Source organism: Equus caballus, chromosome 5, assembly GCF_041296265.1.
Source record: "Equus caballus isolate H_3958 breed thoroughbred chromosome 5, TB-T2T, whole genome shotgun sequence".
NCBI classification, from domain to species: domain Eukaryota; kingdom Metazoa; phylum Chordata; class Mammalia; order Perissodactyla; family Equidae; genus Equus; species Equus caballus.
Window position 1 is genome coordinate 31,804,779 of NC_091688.1, and position 22,389 is coordinate 31,827,167.

At 45.3% G+C, this 22,389-nt stretch overlaps 1 protein-coding gene across 9 annotated transcripts in view; it reads right to left on the reverse strand.

Moving 5' to 3' along the window:
- DDR2 (discoidin domain receptor tyrosine kinase 2) overlaps positions 1 to 22,389 on the reverse strand; it is a 152,791-nt gene that overhangs the window by 60,297 nt on the left and 70,105 nt on the right. For 2 of the 9 annotated variants that reach the window (XM_001492516.7, XM_070266807.1), the window contains exon 1: positions 18,490 to 18,603. The exons of 4 other annotated variants lie outside the window; for them this stretch is intronic. Coding sequence is in view for 2 of the 5 variants with exons in the window: in XM_014739645.3 (XP_014595131.1) it covers positions 2,234 to 2,242 (9 nt within the window). In the remaining 3 variants the exon portion in view is untranslated. Of the gene's footprint in view, positions 1 to 2,233; positions 3,144 to 18,489; positions 18,604 to 22,389 lie in introns of those variants that run through there. 3 more of the 9 variants (XR_011438609.1, XM_014739645.3, XM_070266806.1) reach the window with 3 other exon arrangements.

Consider the following 22,389-nt stretch of genomic DNA (forward strand, 5'->3'; position numbering starts at 1 on the left):
CTCAGACTCACAAACATTTATATGTACATAAAAGAGCTGGAGGGTTAAACACCAGACTGATAACAAGCTTCGCTCCAATGCTCGCATAGCATGAGAAGTGGGGATAGAGCAAGGAATGCTGGGAGATGAGTGTGGATGACAGTAGTTCCCTCAGAGATTGGAGTATCTGGCAGGGGAGATTGGGAATGGTGATCAAAAGGACACGCCAGCTTTATTAGTAATGCTTTGATTTTTGACAAGAAAAATATGTTCTTTGTTAACATCTTTTATATTGCTTTTTCTGATAAAAAACAATTCCTGGGGACAGTCTATCAGAATCTCGAGGGTGCTTTCCAACCAACCATGCATACCCCAGAGGTTGGAGACATGGGGGGGAATTTATATCTTGAGAACTGCTTGTGGGATTGAGAGAGATTATTGATTCGTACATCTTGCACATGAATAAAACTGAAGCAAAAAACAGTTGAGAAATGCTGCTTATACCTTACTCTCTTTTTTTGGAACGCTTGCACTTTAATGGATGCTTACAATGCATGATCACTCAGCTATACAACAATCCTGAGGAGAGAGATTACCACTTCCCTTCACGGAGCAGAAAAGTAAGGCCCAAGGTCACTTCACCCACAACCTAGATAGATTCACCTAGTCTGGCTGTTGTTTCTGATTCATCGCACTAAATTATCCATAGTTTGTTTACCCGTCTGTCTCTCAAGCCACACCATGAATCATTTAAGGTCAGGGATCTCCCTTATCTCTATATCAAAATCAGATTAATTTTTGACTTGCTTGGGTCACAAAACTAGAAAGAGACAGAGTTGACTCAATTCCAGTTCCTCCGACTCCAAGGGCAGTGTTTTCTCACTCACAGCCAAATATTTTCCACTCAAAGCCCAATATTTCCCAAGGAACATCCACTAATATATAGCTCAGTGAGAATATGTCCCTTGTAATGAAGAACCCACTTCCCTCTTCGCAGTCAAAATCCCCTCCCCTAGCCAAGCTGGATGAACATTCTAGATTGACTCCAAAGGGAGCCATAGCTCAAGACCTCCCCGATCTGACAGAAGATGTTTAACTTTCCATCTCAGGACTGCCCACAGCAGGATCCGGACAGGCTGTGGGTCAAAACCAACAGGGAAATCTGGAAGTAAATGGAAGGTCAGGCAGATGGGAGTGTGGCAAGAAATTAGCAAGAATGAAAAAAACCAGAATCTAGAAGGTAAACTTCTTATAAGTTATCTCGTACTTGGGTGAGCTTCCAAAAACCTCTTTCTGAAACATAGTGAGGGCCACATGATGGTGAAGGAGCAAGTCACCAGTCCATTTTGCCTGACATCATCCATTCTGTGGAAGAGTTCACACAAGAAGGGCTCATCCTGGTCAATCCTGTGCTTCCTGCAGCTCCAGATTATACACATCTGAGGACAGACCACACTCCTCTTTTCCAACTGCCTTGAAAAGTCAGACCATTTTCCCAGTAATAGGCTCTACTCTAGTGCTCAAATTGGATGATAAATGAGGATAGAGCATGGAAACTTGGGAGAGGAGAGCTGAAGTGACTCTTGAGCTGCTGAGTGAGAAAGGCCACCTCCCACTGCCGGGGATCGTGGAGGATGGAGCTCTCTGTGCTGGTGGAACAACACCCTTTCAGTGCTCCAAAACACAAGCCCTACTGCAATGTCTGTTTTTTGCTAGAGAATACACGTGGTAGATATAGACCGATAGATAGATGGATAGATGATGGACAGATAGATGTACACTTAGACGATGTTGATGTACATATAAAGAGAAACACTTTTACAAATGTAGCTATAATAGTTGATTGTATTTATTTGGAAAAACAGCATCATCATTTCCACTCGGTGAAAATATGGAAAGTAGGCAGAGCAGGCAACATTTGGGATCTTTTGCCCTAACAAGGTGGAAACTTTGAGTATCTCTGGTCCTCCCAAGCCCCTTATGAGTGACCATAACTTACAGATAGTAGGGTTCTCTTTTTCCCCCAAGTCTGAATATTAGCAAAAACTGTCCTTTTTCTCTAAAACAGAATTAGAGGTATATCCCACTTTAAGAAATGTCTGAACTTGCCAAACTCATAAATCATGAAATGTTTATCCATGTTACAGAATAACTCTTTGCACAAGCCTTCAGTGCTGGGCACCTTTGAATAACAAGTTTTCACACAGTACATTTAATACAACATTCAGTATACAAAAATGTTCCATCTACTTACCAAACTCATATATCATTGAGTGAGTCTCCACATGACAGAATACTTCTTCACTTAACAAAAGAATTCAGTGCTGGGTTCCTTTGAATAGCAAATCCTTCCGGTACACTCAAAACATGATTCAGTATACCTAAATCTAGTTTATAATCAACTTTTCAGGAATACAGCCTGTGTACAAAGCAGGGCACGTCTGATTTGGCAAATGGTCATTCTCCCAAGACAGTCCATCTTCCCAGATCCAAAAGCTAGAAACAATCTGAGGTGACCACCACTTCGGCAAAGAATGAAAATCACGGATTTCCTGCAGGAGTATTCACACTGAGCCTGTGATGGGGCCAGAGAGGAAGTGCCCACCCTCCTGGAAAATCAGCAGTGGCGGCTGGGGCCCCTCCACCGAAACACGAATAAACCTTCCCTGCAGGGAAGGGTGGAGCCCTGGAAAGGCTGGAGTGGGAAGAGGAAATGAAACAAAGGGACTTGGGTCAAGGTGGAGCAGAGACATGAGGTGCGGCGTGTGCACAAGTGCGAGTGGTCCTTGTGCTTGTAGCCAGACCCAGGGGTCTAGTGGTTACGATTCAGTACTCTCACCACCATCGCCAGGGTCTGTTTCCGGTCAGGGAACCACATCACCCATCTGTCGATTGTCATACTGTAGTGGCTGTGTTGCTGTGATGCTAAAAGCTATGACTCCCATATTTCAGATACCGGCAGGGTCATCCATGATTGACAGGTTTCAGGGGAGCTTCCAGACTAGATAGACAAGGAAGAAGGACATGGCCACCCATTTTCAAAAAAAATTGACCACGAAAATCCTGTGAACAGCAGCGGAGCGTAGTCTGATATAGCACTGGAAGATGAGAGGATGGAGCAAAAAGAGCCGGCAGGGTTCCACAGTGCTGTACACAAGGTTGCTAAGAGTCAGAATCCACTCGACAGGACTAATAACAACAAATTTGTGCATGTGTGCCTTGTAGATTAGGGCTTGGTGGAGAGAAGAAAACCCACATGATTTAGGGCCATATATTTTCATTCGAGGGCCATTAAGGGCATTCAAGCCTTATTTTTCCTCCCTGCTGAGTCATTTTCATTTCAGATTCAACAAATAGAAGGAGCAATCTTTGGAGTAATTAATACTCAGCAAACAAGTATGCAGAAATGAGCTTGGTTTTGGCAAGAGATGGACCCAAACACACACACACACACACACACACACACACACACACCGCCCCCCCCACGGCCACCCCAAGCATCCTCATGTTTTATCTTGATTCCCAAGGATTTGTTGAAGTCTTTCTCATTCCCAACTTTCCTCTGGGAGTCCCGATCTCATCCTTCTCAAAATGTAACCCCTCTGTGCTGAGCAAAGGCCCAGAATGGCCCAATCTGTAAGTGTTTAAGCACACAGGACATGCCTCAGATGACCTGAGGCGACCCTCACTGCTCAGAGGGGGATAACAGCAAGCTCTGCTCCTGCCTTTGTTAGAAGCACACTTTGCTTCCCTCTCCCTCACTCTTTCCATCTGTAGAATGGAGACAGCTAGAGTTTGGCTTAGAGGTGGAGGGGAGAAAGAGCCAGACAGCTATCTCATTCTCTCACTCCCCATCCCGGAAGAAGAAAGGATGCTGAATGGAATGATTGTCCACAGAAGACACTCCCCCTGCCAGGACCACAGAACATTGATGGTGTGACATCGTTTGCCTGTTATCTTTTCTGATTATAAACACTAGGGATGTCAGATCTAGCGTCTTCATGCAATTAGTGGGAGGAAGGCGGAGAGTAAATACAAAGTGAAGGCAGAGCATTTTCCAAACAGAAAATGATCTGTTAGAAGCTTTACAATTCAGTATCCCTGAGCCAGCTAAGACCTTGGGCAGGTCATTTAACCTTGCCGAGCGCTACAATACCTGGCTCTTCACAGGGATATTTTACTCCCATCCCTGACTTCCGTTATCCCGCACATGGCATCTTTCCCACTTAGCCTCTCTGATTTTCGTCCTCCATCTCACTCTCTAACTCAGGTTCCTCCGACCCTGACGCATATGCTGGTGAGCAGAGGGCCACCTGCATGCCTTATTGGGCACAGGAGGTCAGCATGAGGGCCTATGGCCAGAGTGTCTTGGAGATTACGAAAGAACGATGCTAGTCTCCAAAATTATAGACCCACAACAGTGAAAACTTGAAGGAACCTGAGAGCTCATCTTTCTCAATTCTCTCAGGCTAAAGGTGAGGAAAGTAAGGCAGCCCAAAAAGCAGAGAGGCTTCCCCACAGGCAACAGCTGGTCAAAGGCAGGGCCAGGCCTCTGGTCATCCAGCCTAGCACTTGTTCTCTCATCACACTGCCTTTCTTGGCCCAACCTTCTGTTTTTCCTTCCTAAATCTCAGAGCACACACACCTTCTTTGGGCCCTGTCTGTCGCAGATAACTGATTTCTTTTTCTTTTTCTCCCCAAAGCCCCAATGCATGGTTGTGTATCCTAGTTGTGAGTCCTTCTAGTTCTTCTATGTGAGCCACCACCACAGCGTGGCTACTGACAGATGGGTGGTGTGGTTCCATGACCTGGAAGTGAACTTGGGGCACCTAAGTGGTGAGAGTGCCAAACTTTAACCACTAGACCATCAGGGCGGGCTCACAATAACTGATTTCTTTAAACTATAGTGAAGTTACTTGGAAAAATCTCTATGGTGGTTTTCAAATGTGACCACAAATTTTGTGACACTGTCCCCTTGAGAGCCAGTATTTAATTTCCCTCCTCTTGAATATAGGCTCTAACAAAATGAATACAGTAAAAAAAGCGATGGCTGTGAAACTTCAGAGCTAGTCCCAGGAGGTAATGTACTTCCTCTTGACACTCTCTGTCTTAGGATCGTTGCCCTGGAAACCCAGCTGCCATGGGGTGAGGGAGCCCAGGCCACATGGAGAGCCCACGTGCATGTGTTCTGGCCAATGGTCCTAGCTGAGGTCCCAGCGGAAAGCAGCAGTAACTCTCACACTCGTGAGTGAGGAAGCCTCTCAGATGACTCCAGCCCCAGCTACCATCTGCAGCAACCACAGGAGAGGCCCTGAGCAAGAACAGTCTAGCTGGGTCCAGGCACCACAGAAACATGAGAGAGAATAGCAATAATGTGATCATTGTTGTTTTAAGCCACTAAGTTGTGAGGTGCTTTATTACACAGCAAGAAATAACTGGAACAACCTCCTTGAGTAAGGCATAGCCTCCCACAAGCATAAGTACTGGTTTTTGAACATTGCCTAGTTTTTTCTCATCACCATTCTGTCCATTGCCTCAAGGCCTAGAATGAAGACTTAGGCCATGAAGTGAACGGGTCAAATGGAAAACAATGGTAAGCAAGAGATGCATCTCTCTCCTTAATCCTAGAAGTGAGTTTAAAGACAAATGGTGTCTACATAAAAGATGCCTTTCCCTTGAGGGCTCAGTGGCGAATCCAGAAGCAGCATCTGACTCAGCGGATCACCCCTTCCTGCGGCCTCTGGGACCCTGCAACCCATACTCTGCCTCCTACCTCCCCGGCTGCTCCTGCTCAGTCACCTTGTCCAAAACCTGACTTGCTGGATTTGAATCATGTCTCCTCCTCCACCAGATTTGTGGACCTGGCCATGCACTTGAACCTTGGCACCTCTCTTTCCTCATCTGTAAAGGGTAATAAAATAGTCAAGAACAACAATACGAACTCTTTGTCTTTGACCAGCACACTGAGCTATGCTGGGTACATCCTGTGAGTGATGCTGTCTCTGGAGAAAGTGACTGGTCGTGTATTCAGTCATTTGGAAGTCATGAAAAACTCACGTGCTTAACTATGCACCAGCACAGCAGAAACCAGCCTGAGGCTGAGGAGAGCCTGGCAGTGGCCACATCTATCGGGACAGTGATGTGATCACACAGCTTGCTCGAGTGCTGTTCTGTCCCTGCCTGTGAGAGGGCATGTGCCCCAACAATCTTCCAATCCAGCTATCCAAAGCTTGGAGGGCCAAGAGCTTCTTATGGCCATGACATTTCCAACAGGGACACCCTACTCTTGGGGTCCATGGCCCTGCTGGGCTCTTAAGAACCCATGGCTCTATCAGGCTGCTTACTTTTTGCACAATCCCAATCAACATGGGCTTGAAGCATCTCTGGGACATGAATAAATTCTCTCTCATCCAGCCATAGGAAACCCTCCTAAACCCCAGAGGGCATCAGTGTGATGCCAATGAACTCTGCTTTCTGTTCCCTGCAGGAGGAGCCATCCATGGAGAGAGACTTGGATCCACTTTCCCAGACTCCAGCCAGGGCCTGCCCTTTCAGCAGAGCAACATATTCATGGCCTCTGGAAGATGAGGGCTAACCCCGGCGTTTTTATCATAAAGAGACAGGAGATCCCTCAAATTCTCTGAGACCATCAGGTGAAGGAGGCAGCGAGGATTTCACCTCTTAGGGCTTGCCACCATATTCTGTGGTGAAAACTTCAACAATATGACAGGTCAGGCACTTCTAAAATAGCCAGACACTAATAAATCTCTGAGTTGAAGGATACTTTCTACAAAAAGTATAAAATAGTGTCACTATGTAAATTAAATGAGATGGTGCATAGAAAGGACTTATAGCACAGTGCTTGGGAGAGAGTAAGTGCTTATCAACATGTAGTTATCAGTGGTGGTATTATGAATAGAATGGTGCATAGGAAGGAAAAAAATGTCAGTAGTCTGGGTGACTGGGCATCTCTTGTGAGCCCAGCACAGGTGGAAGCAGTACAACAAAAAAGCACTAATCTTAGTCCTTGCCAGGAAGATATTTACATGACTGAAATATGCGAACATTTGGAAAAACAAAGACAGCGGGCAAGCAAGTTCATGCCAGGCCATGGCTGCAAGGATGATGTGACGGAGGAGGAGATATACAAGTGGGCCTGGACAAATAATCAACTTTAGGAAAGACCAAGAAGGAAAAATGCTAAATAAGGAATCACAAAAACTTGCTAAGTTTGAACATCTTGGCCAATGGAAGAGGCAAAAGGCCCAGAAAGACCTTTAAGACTGAGAGAGAAAGCAAAAGAGAGAGAGGAATTCAGAGCTGACCAGCCCGTTCTCCATCCCCAGCAAGTCCTGACACTTTGGTGACCCTCTCAAGGATTTAGAACATCTTCTTAGACTCTAAAGTGTTAGGAAAAACAATCAGGGCAAGGACACGGAGCAGTAATTCTAAATTCATCTTCCCACTTCTCTCTGACCTTAGGGATGACAGAGCAAAGTGGAAGATGTGGTGTTATATGACAATTGGCCCAGGACATAGAGACACTAAGAGTGAAGGCTCATGGACCCCACCGCCTTGGACAATTATGGCTTGGGAGTTCCTGCCCAAATCCCAGAGCCTGAAAGCCACATTCAACAGTTGGGTTAGGACCAAGTGTGTGGGATCCCTTTCCTGGTCCCTACCCCTTCCTTCAAGCAAGTCACTCCCTCAGCACCTGCAGCTTCTGCAATCCTTGTCAAAATAGTAACGTCACCGATCAAAAAGAAATTCAGCCTCTTACTCTTTCCATTTCATGCTTCCTTCACATGGCTGGCTGGACATTCCCTTCTATGTTACTTTCACTGGAAGCCTCTAAACCAAGCAATGCAGAAAACGTAAGTTTCTTTAAGGCTCTGAAACATCTGCAGACTCCATCTTCCTTCAGAAGATTCCACTTGAGTCATCAGTGCCTGGCATTTACTCTTGACGTGGAAAGAGCCTCCTCTCTCCAACCTGCCAGGCCTGCTCCTGTCAACTTCCTAGCCCAGCTCAAAGAGGCCACATTGCCAGGGCCAAGTGTGGGACCAAGGGCCTGCCCAATCCCAGCCTCAGGGCTTCCTCAACCTCAGTCTCAGAATGTTCTTGTTGGGAGCATCAACTCCACCTCTCCCACAGAAAGACTCAGGCCGACCAGCTCCTTCAGACATGAGCTCATACCTTTGCCTCTTGTCACCAAGTATAGACATGGTTTCCTTCAAACTCTTGTTCTGAGCTCCTCTCTGACTCTCCCCATCCCACCTTTGGGCTCAGATTGGTCTGGAGATATAAATAGATATGAATACAGCATTTGTCAGTTGTAATATCTCTATGAAAGCCCGCCTCTCTAGTTAGGCTGTCAAATCCTGGAGGGAGAGACCTTGTCATGCTCTTCTTTACCTTCTCAGTACAGAGCACAGAGTCTGGAGATAATCGTGTTGATTATCTGAACATCTTGAGTGAGCGAATGGCTGACCTGAATGGTCTGCAGTGTCCAGGCATGGCTGTTGTTCTGTTCGTCTCACTGCTAGGAGTTGAGAAGGTGGAGTACACAGGTTTTTTTCCGCTGGGCTCTTACCTCTTTGGCATATCTTCGGGGCCATAATAATCTGTCTAGTCTCCCAACTCCATTGCACCTACCCCAAAACTTAGCAGATATCATATAGTGACATAGCTCCCTAATTGTGCTTGTGTATGCATAGAAATCTTGTCTCCTCAACAAGTCTGTGAGCTCCTTAAGGGCAAGAATATTTTGCATCTCTCAGCACTTATGAGAGAGATGATAGAGCACTTACTATATACCAGGCAGTTTGCTAAGTTTCACATTAATTTTCTTATCTTGTCCTCATAACAACTCTATGAGGTTATTATCATCCTTATTTTGTAGATGAGACTGAGACCCAGAAAGTAGATCATTTGCCCAAGATTACACAGGTAGAAACCACAATGGCATTCAACCTATGGTTGTTATGGGATGGTTAATATGGCTTCGGGTGTATGCCCTGCCATGTTTTCCCAACCCGCCTCTACCACCAGTCTAACAGGGCATTCTTATAGGGCACAAAGGTATGCGCAGCTCTACTCCACTTGCAAGATTTCTGTCACATGCCAGTGTGTGAATCTGACTTTAGGAGGGACTTCCCACCTGGCTCCATGGTGCTCATTGTTTCCCACTGGCTGACCAGGAGACCCTCAGGTACCTGACCTCAGAGCTGGTTTTGGGAGCACAGCATCAGACAGCTCAATGTCCACACCTGCCCCTTCCCCTCACGCTCAAACTCACACACACAGGCAGTTCAGGGTGGTAGAACGGTCTGGAAAGGGGCAGATGTTTCCATGGCACTTAAAGCTTAGACAATTTGAAGGGCCCCCTTTATTAAGAAATATAATATAAAATTACAAATACAAAATTAGGTTCAGGGCCTCGGGAGGATCTTGAACAAGTGAGGAAGGCAGAGGCAGAAGCTTCAGTCATGGACAGCAAATCCACCATGGGACCTGAGTTCCAGTCAGCTCTGCCACTAACCACTCTACTGCCTGCGCAGCGATCTCTTTCCCTGAATGGGCTCAGCTCCCTCTTTATTCAAACGAGGGGGTTAAGATGAGTGGGAACGGAGGAGCTCTGAGGCCTCTCTCAGGCCTAGCACTCAAAATTCTGTCAGCCATGGTTCCGCTTTCCCAGGCTCACCGCAACATAACAGAGCTGCCCCCTGATCCGGGAGGCAATCTGCTCCTCCCTGGAGCCCAGGCACATACTGTATTACAGTAATGAGAGCTTTGGTTGCTTTAAATATCACAAAACAAAAACAACAGGCAGCCCTGCTTCATCATCACTCCTCATCCAGACCACAGAGGAGAGAGGCCAGACCGAGGCCAGGGCAGAGATGGCGAGAGAAGTCCACATAGTCCCTTCAGGAATCCATTGGCTTGTATCTGGAGAGAAAATCACCAATGGCAGGGGTTGTTAAGAGCCAGTCAGAGGGAGAGCCTGCGAGGTCACGCTGGGACAAAGAGGCCCTAGCCATAGGGAGATTGGAGATCTGGGCCCTGGATCCACCAGAGTTGAGCTGGTGCCAAGCCTGAGGCTGCAGGAACCACGGTCTTTCACCTCTGGGAGAGCCAGAGAAGTCCAGCCAAAGGTCTCCACAGAAAGGAGGCTGGTCTCCCCCTGGGTCCTGGGAGGCATCCGCAAAGCAGAACAACAAGCATCAATCAGAAGGGGAGAAGCCACAGGCAAAGTGGAGAGGACTGGAACGAGACGCTTTCTCCCTCAGGGCTTCCCCCAAAGCCAGAGGACAAATCTTCAGGGCAATGTGGCAGCCCCCACAAGGTGAACTCCTTGAAGCAAGAATCACGCTGCTCTGCTCACCACAGAGAGTCTCTAGCAAACTTATATTCTGTAAAATGGCCCGTGGCTGTTCAGAGGCCTTATCGGATATTTGGTTGATGTCAGTATGCGTTAAATCAGGGTGAAGGGCGTGAACGTAAGCATCCTCGAAGTAGACAGCGAGAAAGGCCCATATGCATCCTCATCCTGCGAGTCTGGCTCTTCTGCCCCTTACAGCTCTCAGGTTGCTTGACTCCACTGCTCCAAGGCATTCCCCAGTACTTAGGGAGTAGGGCGTTTATGTCAGGACAAACAGGGCTTAGGGACAGGGAAATGCCCTTTCTACACCACGGCCATCCCATGCCCTGAACCCTCCAATACATGGTACCTCCACCAGAAAAGGAAGTTGAGGAGATTTGCCAATGATTTGGTATATTGGCAAATCTGACAGCAAATACTCATGGGTAACTCCCGAGCTTTAGTTCTTTGCAGGATGAAGCATCTCAATAACCACGTCAGTCAGACATTTTACAAGGGAAGTGGAAGCGCGAAGTCAAATGAAGGACTGAGTTCCTCTTGCCAGGATCCTGCCCAGTGGTAACTGCAGAAATGTGCATCGAGCAACAGGATCCAGTGGCAGGTGGTTTCACCAATCCCGCGGGGATGCCTGCATGCTCACAGAGGATAGAACCAGGCTTGAGAAAGACCAGGAGACTCAGGATAACGCTGGGGTTGACTGGAGGTGGAGAAGCTACTGCAACATCCATTAAACGTGAAAACCAGGATCTGGAATACCTGGTTCCTAGCACACAGGCTGGCCTGCACTTGAATTTACACTCCATGAAGGCAGAGATATTATCTCTTTTGATCATTGCTGAATCCCCACCACCTAACACAGAGCCTGCCATGGAGCTGGTGCTCAGAAAATATTTGTTGAATTAATGTCCCGTACGTGATCAACAACCTCTTATTCCCTTCTTTACATTCTTAATCTCTTCTGTCTCAGGAACTTAAGCTGACAGTGGGTTTGGGGTCCGTTTGCCACCTGTGGCTGGTACTAAATGGACAATACTGTTCAGGAGCACACCTGTCTCTCATTTTCCACCTGGTCTTCCACCTCCACCTCCTGCCTCATACTCACCACCCTTCCAATGAGAACAACATAATAGCACCTTCTCCATTACCTTCCCTTCTCTGAGCTCCTCACTGATCTTGATTACATTCTCCCTTGGACTGGAAGTTAATTTTTTCATATGATTCAGTCTTGTCTCTATTTTTATCCCATTTATATAGTGCCAACTATATTTATCTCATTATAAACTCACCGAGATCAGAGACTGAGTTACACATTCATTGTAGGCACCCTGTCACCCAACACCATGCTTTAACAGATCTCTGAACAAACCTTACAGACTCTCTTTCCCAAGATATGACTTCCCTACTGCTACTTAATTCCTCATTACTCAATCTGAGCTTTTTCCCTTAAACATCTTCCCAACTTTCAAAAGGAAAAAAGGCTTTAAACACTAGTTAACCAGCATTTACTGAGAACTTATTACATACCAGACAATGTGCTAAGTGATGAAAAAAGAAAAGATACACACACACACACACACACACACAATATAGATCAGAAATGCCACAGTTTGTCTCTTTCTCTACTAAAGCCAAGGGAGTTAGCTGGCTGAGTGGTTTAGCAGAAACAGTATCTGACCAGCCGCTCAACTAATGGTGTAGCCTTGGACAAAGAAAATATTCTCCCTGAGATTCTGTTTCTTAATCTGTAAAACAGAGAGGAGGACTGCCAAGGACATGCCCGCTCTCATATTCTGTTTCTGCCGGATAACGAGCAGTACCAAAGTCCATGTGATTAAATTCTGTGGTAGGGAGTAAAAGCACTACAGCTCTTGAAAGGAGAATAAGATCCGTAAGATTGAAATAGTTGGGAAGTATTTAGCACTGCATGTGGAAGCACCTATTCTCAAGCCCACATCCACAAACTACATGCTCAGAGATTTTGGTAGTGACAGACATCCGACAGTCTATACTCAGAGTCACACGTATGAATCTAGTTGAGTAGACAATCTTGACACAATCGAGAGTGAATACGAGACTTTACATCATTCTCGGTCTTTTTTGTTTTTTTTGAGGAAGATTAGCCCGGAGCTAACTACCGCCAATCCTCCTCTTTTTGCTGAGGAAGACTGGCCCTGAGCTAACATCCATGCCCATCTTCCTCTACTTTATATGTGGGATGCCTACCACAGCACGGCATGCCAAGCAGTGCCGTGTCCACACCAGGGATCTGAACCGGCAAACCCCGGACCGCCGAGAAGCGGAGTGTGAGAACTTAACCACTGCACCGCTGGGCCAGCCCCTCGGTCTTTTTGAACTCACCGGTTTCATGGGCTGTAAATAGAATGTAGTTTTATAGCTGCAGGATAAAGAAAAGGACCTAAAGAGTGTCTCTCTTTGCTCCAGCTAATGGGAGAAGTCAAAACTTTTCAAAGGAGAACGGAAAAAATAATCCAAGAAGGAAGGCAGAATGATAATAGTTGCAAAGAAGCAAAGATAAGGAATACGATTTAGTACTTTATGCACAATAATGCCTGTGTGATGAGAATGCTGGGAAGGAAAATAAGACAGAGAGGAGAAAGAGAAGAACTCAAAATTGTACAACTGGGACTAACAAGTAGAAGGAGACTGCCCTCAGAGAGGGTGTGTTGGGCTTTGTGGCAAGGAAGCAGAACCTCCAGGATCCACAGGTTCAAGGAGCTTAATACACTCCCAATGGGAAGAGGGGAGAAGTCGTTTCCCTACGAATACAACAAGAAGATTCACTGAAGGACCTTGGGATGTTTCACCTGGCAAAAAGAAGACTCCACGAGGAGCTGATGGTCTCCAAATATGTGATGCACTGTCCTGAAGCAGAGGGATTCAGACCATACAAGAAAGCTCCACAATCATAACACCGGAAGTCACAGAGAGGCAGATTTCAACCAAAAATAAGAGGGAACATCCTAAAACTCAGAGCCATTCAAAATTGGGGTATGCTTCTTTGTGAGGGTACAAGCTTCCCATTAGTGGAAGTGTTCAAGTAGAGGCTACATAATCATATTGTTTAGGGGAGTGCAGGAAAGAGTCCTTTTCTATCCAGGAGACTGGGCTAGCTAACTTCTGAAATCCTTTCCAATTTTAATAATCTATGTGTCTGTTCGTCGGAGGGCAAAAACAACGTAACCTGACACAGAGGACAGAGAGGTACTGATGAATTGAAAGAACTACTTATTCATACTGCTACAAATTTGAAGCCTCACATAATGATAACTTATGGCCCAAGAGTCATGTGGCTTGTAGACACACTGACACTCTCACATGCTCACAATACATCCACGTGCAGACGCCAGAGCTGGTCATTGCTACTTTCTGTCTAATGCATATGCCATCTGGTTCCTATTCTGTGGCAAAAGGAGCATATCAGGACTATGCTCTAGCATAGCTAAATTGTTTAAAGCAACTTTGAGCTTCAGTCAGATTTGAGATCCGGAGGGCAAAACTGATCACTTTTCCAAGAAAATGTGGTCAGCCCATTTAATGCCACTTAATAGTCGTAAAGAATAATTACATCTACTGTGGTCAGTCATAAAATCCTAGCTATTCAAATGTTTTAATCTATGGACATCCGTTGGTAAATTACCTGTGTTTTTCAGCTCCTCCTCTCATGTCCTGGTCTCCCCAAATCCTAAATTATTTATCAGGGTCTTGAATACCATTGAAACATAAGCCAACACTGCTCAGTGTTTCTCCTATTTCATTTCACTACAACATACATAGAAGACAGAATATGGGAGAGAAAACACTGGTTTAATTACACAGCATATAGTTTCATTTTCTATCTCTACCCAGTAGCTGTAAGCAGTTTGAGAGCATGGACTCTGGCCTGTTCCCCAGAGTGCCCTGCAAGTGATTAGTGACTGAGTAACATTTCATAGCTGCATCTTCTCAAGAATATCTCCTTCAGTGGCTTTTCATCACCCCAAATTCCAATATTAGAGTCCCAAAGTTCCACTGCTGCTAAAATTTTGGTTAGAATGCACATTCTAACATGTTTAGTAAAAGAATGACCCAACCCAGGCATGCTCATCCTTCTACACGACTACTTTCTCTTGTGTACAGGTTTGCTTGTACACCAGGGTCCCAAGTTGAAAATAATATGCTAAAAATTCCAAAGGCTCAACACTATCCATGTAATCCTGAGTCCCAGAGTCTCAGGCTGCCCAGGAACAAAATATTCCCCTGGGTGTGAATCTTCAATATGGCACTCAAATAAGTTGCATGATATCCTTGACATAGCTTCCTGAAAAAGGATATGACACACAAAAGTATCTAGCCTGTTAGCCATAGGACTCACAAGCTCCTGAGCCTGGGGATAGGATCCAGGACTGATAAGAAGGGGCACATTTACCCAGAGAGGCAGAAGACATTGCTGCCAGTGGGTGCCAGGATGTTGCTACTGCATGTCAAGTGAGGGGGGAGCTAAGGATGAAACAGGAAAGCAAATCATTAGGTTAGAATACTGTAATATTGGAAGCAAGAAATGTGGTGAGAGACAGGCTCAGGGCAAAGTCATTTTCACTGCAAATGTGCTGGATGCCACTTCTGTGTGGTCCACGGCAGTTTAACGAAGCTCTGTCATGAGTAACAACATTTGTCTAAAAATGCTTGTGATTATGGTCATGGCATACATAGATTTCACTTTCCTGACTAATTGAGTCACAAACCAACTGATATAACAGGACAAGGTGAAAACAGAAGCTAATTAGGAGGAAGAGCTTTCTGAGTGTTATTTAAACTGTTTATTCACAAATCCAAAAAAAATTTGGCACTTATGTCTAGGAATTTTACCATAGAACTTTGGCTCTCATTCTTATACCCATAGTATTATGAAATTAAAACTAGATTTTCAGGGGCCGGCCCCATGGCCGAGTGGTTAAGTTCGTGCGCTCCGCTTCGGCTGCCCTGGGTTCGGATCCTGGGCGCGGACATGGCACCACTCATTAGGCCATGTTGAGGCGGCATCCCATATGCCACAACTAGAAGGACCCACAACTAATGTATACAACTATGTACTGGGGGGATTTGGGGAGAAAAAAGCAGGAGAAAAATAAATTGGCAACAGTTGTTAGCTCAGGTGTCAATCTTTAAAAAAATAAAACTAGGTTTTCACTTGTATAAAATTGATGGTATTCGTAGAAATAATGAGTGGTTCTTAGAGAAAGAGAAGAAAAATGAACTTAAGAGAAGTTGAATACACGGAAGTTACTCTACATTTTGCTTTTATTTTCTCAAGCTTCAAATGGACCAAGCAAGAATAAGAATGGCATAACGGTATCCAGCCACCAGATGGACAGTTTGTAGGAACCAGATCACATAATCACTTTTAGCCTCAAACTGTTCTCCAACAACACTCCATAGTCTTCAAAACCAATGTTCATAAAGGTAAACAATCCCAAAGTAGAGCAACTATGATAGTTTTTCACAGAAATTGAGTTTGCAGCGCAGGAAAGGGCAAGCACAATTTCTTAGATGAGTGATATTGGGGAAGTGGGAGAAGGGTCCAGAATTAATGTAGAATTGAAATGATGAATGCAAGCAGAATCAACATAGATCTTATGAAGGCAATCATCAAATCAGTACACCACCCAGCAACACCAGTGTTTAGAATTATAATGCTGATGAGATATTTCAATGCGATTCAGCAAACAGTTTTTGAGAAGACATTGAGAAATCCAAATGCCTCTAGTCAGTTCTCAAAATCTCCTTGCCCTCTTCCCACGTTCACAGGCATCATGGCACACTGACATAAGTCAGCAGTCAATGTTAACCTTCTCCTGCATATCCTGCCATGGGAGCATCCTGTTGCAGATAATCATGGTTAAATAAGGATCTGGAAAGCCCCAGAGAATATTGTCATAGTACCCAAAACTCCCAAAAGATTACAGATTAAAATCTCCTCACCCTATGAATCAGAGCAATTTCAGGCTTGGGAGAACCTACTGATCTCTCCTCCTTTTCCTCTGAAAACCCCCAGGACAGGCTTCTAGGAATAAAGTACATTCTTAAGAGGCCATGACATGTGGAAGAAGCCCTCCAGATCCAGCAAAGGAAACAATTAGGGAGGAGCCCTCTAAACGGCTCCTCAGACTCCTCTGTAGTTTGAAAGGAGAGCTGTGAGTTGCAGGGTGCCTTCCAGCCTCCCAGCAGACATCTTCTGCTGGTGGGAACATTCCTTATGGCCACCTTCTCCTGGCCCTGAAGATGCTTGAGCCATGCCCACACAGCAGGAGCTGGAGGAGAGGCAGGCAGAGGATAGCCCGACCCTAATCAGAGAGCTGGATCTCAACCCAGCTTGAGATAGGCACTGTTCCTCCCTCTCCCCTGAAAATTAATCACCATGGCACATGGAGAGTGAAAATAAAGGAGAAGGAAGGGGGAGTTAACTATATTCTCTGTGCTGGGCTGGCCTGAAGGGGCAGCAGGATTAGGCACCTTGAATGAGGCACACGTCATTCCCGCTCTGATGCTTTGAACAGCCTCAAGTGTGAACACGGGAAGGGGCGAATCCCCTCTGGTAAGCAGAGCATCTACCTGGACAGCTTCTGAAAGCTGAATCCCTGGGCTGTTCTGCTTGTACACAGCATCCCACAGAGCTTTGATATTTGTCTGATCTTTCTCCCTTCTCAACTATCCTACCTTCTCAGTTTCCCCCTCAGTCGGCTGGCCCAGTGTTGAGTTTCATTCAGCAAAGTGTTCTAAGGGGACAGTTCTAATGCACAGAGACGAGAAGATAAATTGCAAATATCAGCCACCAACAAATTAATAGATTCTATTTTCAGTCTCAAAGGGAATTTATTGGGTTGGTAGCTGCTATCTTTATGATCAATAAGTACAGATTCTCAGGAGTAGAAATGGATTCCTTTAGCCCATCTGATGAGACAAGCCCTCCTTCTACAACCAGAGCAGGCAGGAGAGCTCAGTGGGTGAGCCACAGGCTCTGGAACCAGGACGCTTGGCGTTAAGTCTCAGCTCGGACCTTTACAAGCTGTGTGATTTTAAGCAAGTTATGTAACACTCGTGCCTCAGTTTCCTCCTCTAAATAATGAGTTGCTAACAGCAGGACTCCCCAAAAGGACCATCACGAGGAATAAATGAGTTAAAACTTAGAACAGTGCTTGGCCTTAAGCCTTAGCTGTTATTATTACAACTGGAGCTGTTTAAACAACTGGAGCTCGTCTCATTTCATAGTAAATATATTTTGATTACCCCTCCTATGTGGCTCGGGCTCATATGTATTAAATAATCATGACATTGCAACACCTTGGCAGCAAAAACAAACATACTAGAAACAAACAGAAAGCCCCACAGCCTTTGCTCTAACAAGAAGAAGTCCAGGTTAGCATGCAAAGCTGTCAGATTCTCTCCGTCCCTGGAATGTATTTCTCTGAGTAAAGCTAATGCTACATTCATTAGAATCTTATAGAGATATTTAAGCTTTCAGCAAATGACTGTGTGAGATTCTGCAGTTTCAATTACTTGCCAGGGGGTTCTCATGACTTGAATTTTATGACCTACCCAGGAGACCACTTTGACTCCAATCATTGAGCTCTCCTGGGAGGCAGCCCCTGGTTGTTCTTCAAAACTGTCTCTAATTCTATCTTTTCTAAGAAACACACACTCTCCCCAGTAAGCCTAATCCATGAATTCTATGAAGTTCAACAAACAAAGGAACAGAGAGAGTTGCTCATAAATATGTCATTACTTCTCTACTGGGCTCTCTCCCGCCCAAGATGATGATCAGACTCCAGACGCATGTGTCCCCGTCAATTCCACCCCACCCCACCCAGAGTGGTGACGACGGGGGGGATTCAGCAAAAGGAGGAGGGGTGGGACGAGGCGAGGGCTCTGCGACAGGGCAATCTCAGCAGGCCAGTGGAGATTCTGGGCTACGAAGGACAGGGACTCAAGATCCAGAAATTGGGAAGTAAATTCTGGAGCCTCAAGCAGAGGATTAATCCAGTTAGACAAGCGGGGGCTTTCCACTGCAGAGGAAACTAGTGGCTGGGTACAAAGCGTGGGCAGGGAAGAAGGCTGTGGGACACATGGCCTACCTCTGATTTCAGCAGGAAGAGCTGGGCAAGCTGCAAGTGTGTGGGTGAGGAAGGAGAGGAAAGGGGCCTCTCTTAATAAGGCAGCGGTTTGGGCCCCTACCAGGAGGGTGTAGCTGTCAGTTTCATTTTGGGCTGGGGATTGGTGAGGTGCTTCTCCAGCAATCGCCCCCACCAAACGTGCATCCAATCAGTGTCATTTTTCAAACCCTCACCCTGCTTTGGCCAAGGAGGAAGCGACTAAAGCCAGAGGCTCAGGCCGAAAACAGGCGGGGGAGCCTGGAGCTCCATGGCAGTCTCGCCCCGGCCCCGGAGCTCATGAAATATGACACTGCGAGAGGGAAACTGAAGGAAGAGAGTCACAGCCAAACAAACACGCCCTCAGCCAGAGCACTGAGCCCAGAGGCCAGAGAGGGGGCTGCCGGCCCTTTGGGGAAAGAGGGCCGGCTGTTCCCTCTCCTTCTCTCTGGGATCACAGCTTCCTCAGCAGGCAGGAACTCTGTTTGCTCTGAAAGAATGCTCATCCACCCCACCCACAATTTAGAGATCTTCTTTTATGAACCCTTGCTTGGTGAAGCTTATTTTAGTGCTCTTTGGTGAAAAAGATATTATTTCAGTGTCTTCTATAGGTCAGATGCTCACATTTGCATAGAATCTGCCATCACTTGTCTCCTACCCTTTAACCAGGACTGGAGCATAATGGGTGGATGGTGACATGGATAGTCCACAGCAATAGATTGCCTAAAGTAAGATGCATTTAGCTCTAGAACGAGTTGGTTGATTTATTTTTCCGTATGGGAGGCAGTAGAGCCTAGGGATTAGGAGCCTTGCACATTTTGAATCAGAGGGAATGGGTTCATAGCTCAGCACTACCACTGACCTGCTGTGTAACCTGGGGCAAATCACTCAACCTCTCTGAGCCTTATTTTCTCATCCGTAAAATGGGGATATAATGGTATTGATCCTGTACAACTAAAAAAAAGAGAGAAGACTCCTAAAAGAGAAAGACAAAATGGATTCTGTGTGGCTAACCAGGACCTTAAAACAGAGTCAAGTGGCCATGCCAGGACCCAGGTGCAGTCACATACTCTGTTCTCAGAAAAACCCCAACTTGTGCCTGAAACTGAGCATTCCTTCGTGACAGATGGCCAGGAGCCTTGTATAGCTGATTTTAGAACACAGTATCTATAGGGGAACCAATAAATCAGAGGGCTTTCAAAACAACCCCTGCGGTCCACGGTTTTTGCCTTTTAAAGCTCTGCTTTTTCACACCCTCCCCGGAGCGTACTTTTGATTTCTTTCCAAGGCTGCATCTCCCCAGTTTGCAAACTGTATGAGCAATAAAGCTTTCCTAGCTAAATTCTTGCATTCCAGATATCTATTGTTGACAATCCTATATGACTGGTATTGGAATTAAATAAGATTTAATCTCTCTTTTGGGAATTATGTTAAGTGAAATAAGCCAGTTAAAGAAGGACAATCTCTGTATGACTTCAGTCATATGAGGAATTTAAAAATGTAGACAAAGAGAACAGATTAGTGGCTACCAGGGCATAGGTGGGGTGGGGGGTGGGCACAAAGGGTGAAGTGGTGCACCTACTATGCGACTGACAAACAATAATGTACAACTGAAATTTCACAAGATTATAACCTATCATTAACTCAATAATAATAATAATAAAAGAGAATAAAAGACCTAGGAATAAACTTAACCAAAGGAGTGAAAGATCTGTACACTGAAAACTAAAAAAATAAAAAATAAAAAATAAATAAGATTATCTTTCTTTCTTTTTTTTAAAAGATTTTAGTTTTCCTTTTTCTCCCCAAAGCCCCCTGGTACATAGTTGTATATTTTAGTTGTGGGTCCTTCTAGTTGTGGCACGTGGGACGCCACCTCAGCGTGGCTTGATGAGCGGTGCCATGTCCGCGCCCAGGATCGGAACCCGGGAAGCCCTGGGCTGCCGAAGAGGAGCGTGTGAACTTAACCACTCCGCCATGGGGTTGGTCCCCCATCCCCATTTTAAGACCCTGCTCCACGCCTCACACCTAGTGCGGATGTGGTGTCACTTCTCACCAGAGGCATAAACCCCGGGGGAAGAACAGCTTTCTTTTTCTCTCTTGTCTCCCTCACTCTCTCATCATGTTAAAAGCTTTCATTTCCATATGAAGGGGCTGTGACAAATTGGAAAGAATGTCCACCTGGCATGCCAAAAACTTGACAAAACTCATAAAGTTTGACTCAGAATTTTTTTTCTAGAAATTACGTCTCAACTCTAGAAATAAGTCACAATAATGATATTGTTCTGCAGTCAGAGCATGATATTTAGAGCTCGACATTTGAATTTTTTCACAGAGAGATTCAAAGTTCTATGAATTGAAACTTTACATACGATTGAGTGAAATAAGGTAATATTAAAATTTGAAAGATCCTATTTACGAGTTTGAGAAATTATGGAACACAAAAGTACCAGGAACCAGAACTTAAACACAAGGCTGGTCTGGCTTTTGTCAGTTAATGAATATCGTTTTGACTGTAAAATAGTTCTATTAATTATTAATAAAAATACTTCCAGACTCTTGTCGTATCACAGGGATCTAGCTCAACATGCATTCGTTTAATATTTATTGTGCAATTTCTAAATGTCAGGAACTGAGCTAAGAACTGGGACACAAAATAGCAACAGTTACCTCCCACTTGTGTGTTAGAGTTTATTGAGAGGTTCAGAAAAATAAAAAGCAATTACAGAATGATGTGAGACAGCAATGATGGGGTGACACAGGGTGCAAGGAGGCCCCCTTAGAAGGACACCTGGCTGACATTTAAGAGGCAGGAAACAATTCCCAGAATAAACAACATCTAAGCTAAGCCCTGTGGGATGAGCAGTCTGAAATGGGTAGGTGGGGAGGGAGAGGATGCTGGAGGAGAAGCACCCTCGTGTAGAAAGGTCCAGACACAGAGGACTCAGGGGAATCTGGGGAAACGCAATCATTTTGGTGTCTACTCCAGCATGGAGTGCCAGGCACAGGCAGCAAGAAATGAGACCACGGAGGAAAGCAGAAGTCTTGTGGGGCATCTACTCTGAGCACAAAGGGGAGGCCCATCAGAGGACCAAAAAGATGGGAAGTGGGCAGGCAGAGTTCAGAAACTGTTGTCCTGGTAGGCAACTGGGCAGATGGAGAAAAAGTAGAAAAATTAAGGGATGTTAGGTATGGAATCAAATGGATTGGTGATTTGGTTTGAAGACGAGGGTGAAGAAGACAGAGAGAAGCCAAGAAGGAGGCCCAAGTTTCTGGCTTGAGAAGCTGAGGCCCCATTCCAGGGCCTCTGCACTCACTGTTGACTCTGCCTGGAATGCTGTTCCCCCACGTACCTCCTAGGCTCACTCTGTTCTCCCCTCATTCGGGTGCTGCCTTATCACAGAGTCTCCTCCACCACCCTCTGTACAATAACTTCAAATCAGTGCCCAAATCCTTACCCCAGCTCCATCACTCTCCATCCTTTACCCGCTAATGTTACCTCATAGAATTTATCACCACTTGCCATTTTATGTATCTGTTTGTTCAATTGCCTTTCTGTCGCCATATGAGTTCCATGAGAGCTGCAATTTTTTTCTATTTTGTTCCCTGTTTTATCCTCAGTATTTAAAATAGCTCCTGGCATATGGTCACTCTCCATATATCTTTGTTTAATGACTAAATCCATTAAGATAGGAAACGATGAAAGAGAAAACACAAAAGTGGTCTAGAAAAACATACACTCATGTCTATTTCTAACACTTTCATTCAGAAGCTCCTTTGTTTTTTCAGTTAATGAAAATACAAGACACACAGAAAGGTACACAAACCATACACATATAGCTCAACGAATTATAACAGAATGAACATACCCACATCATCACTGCT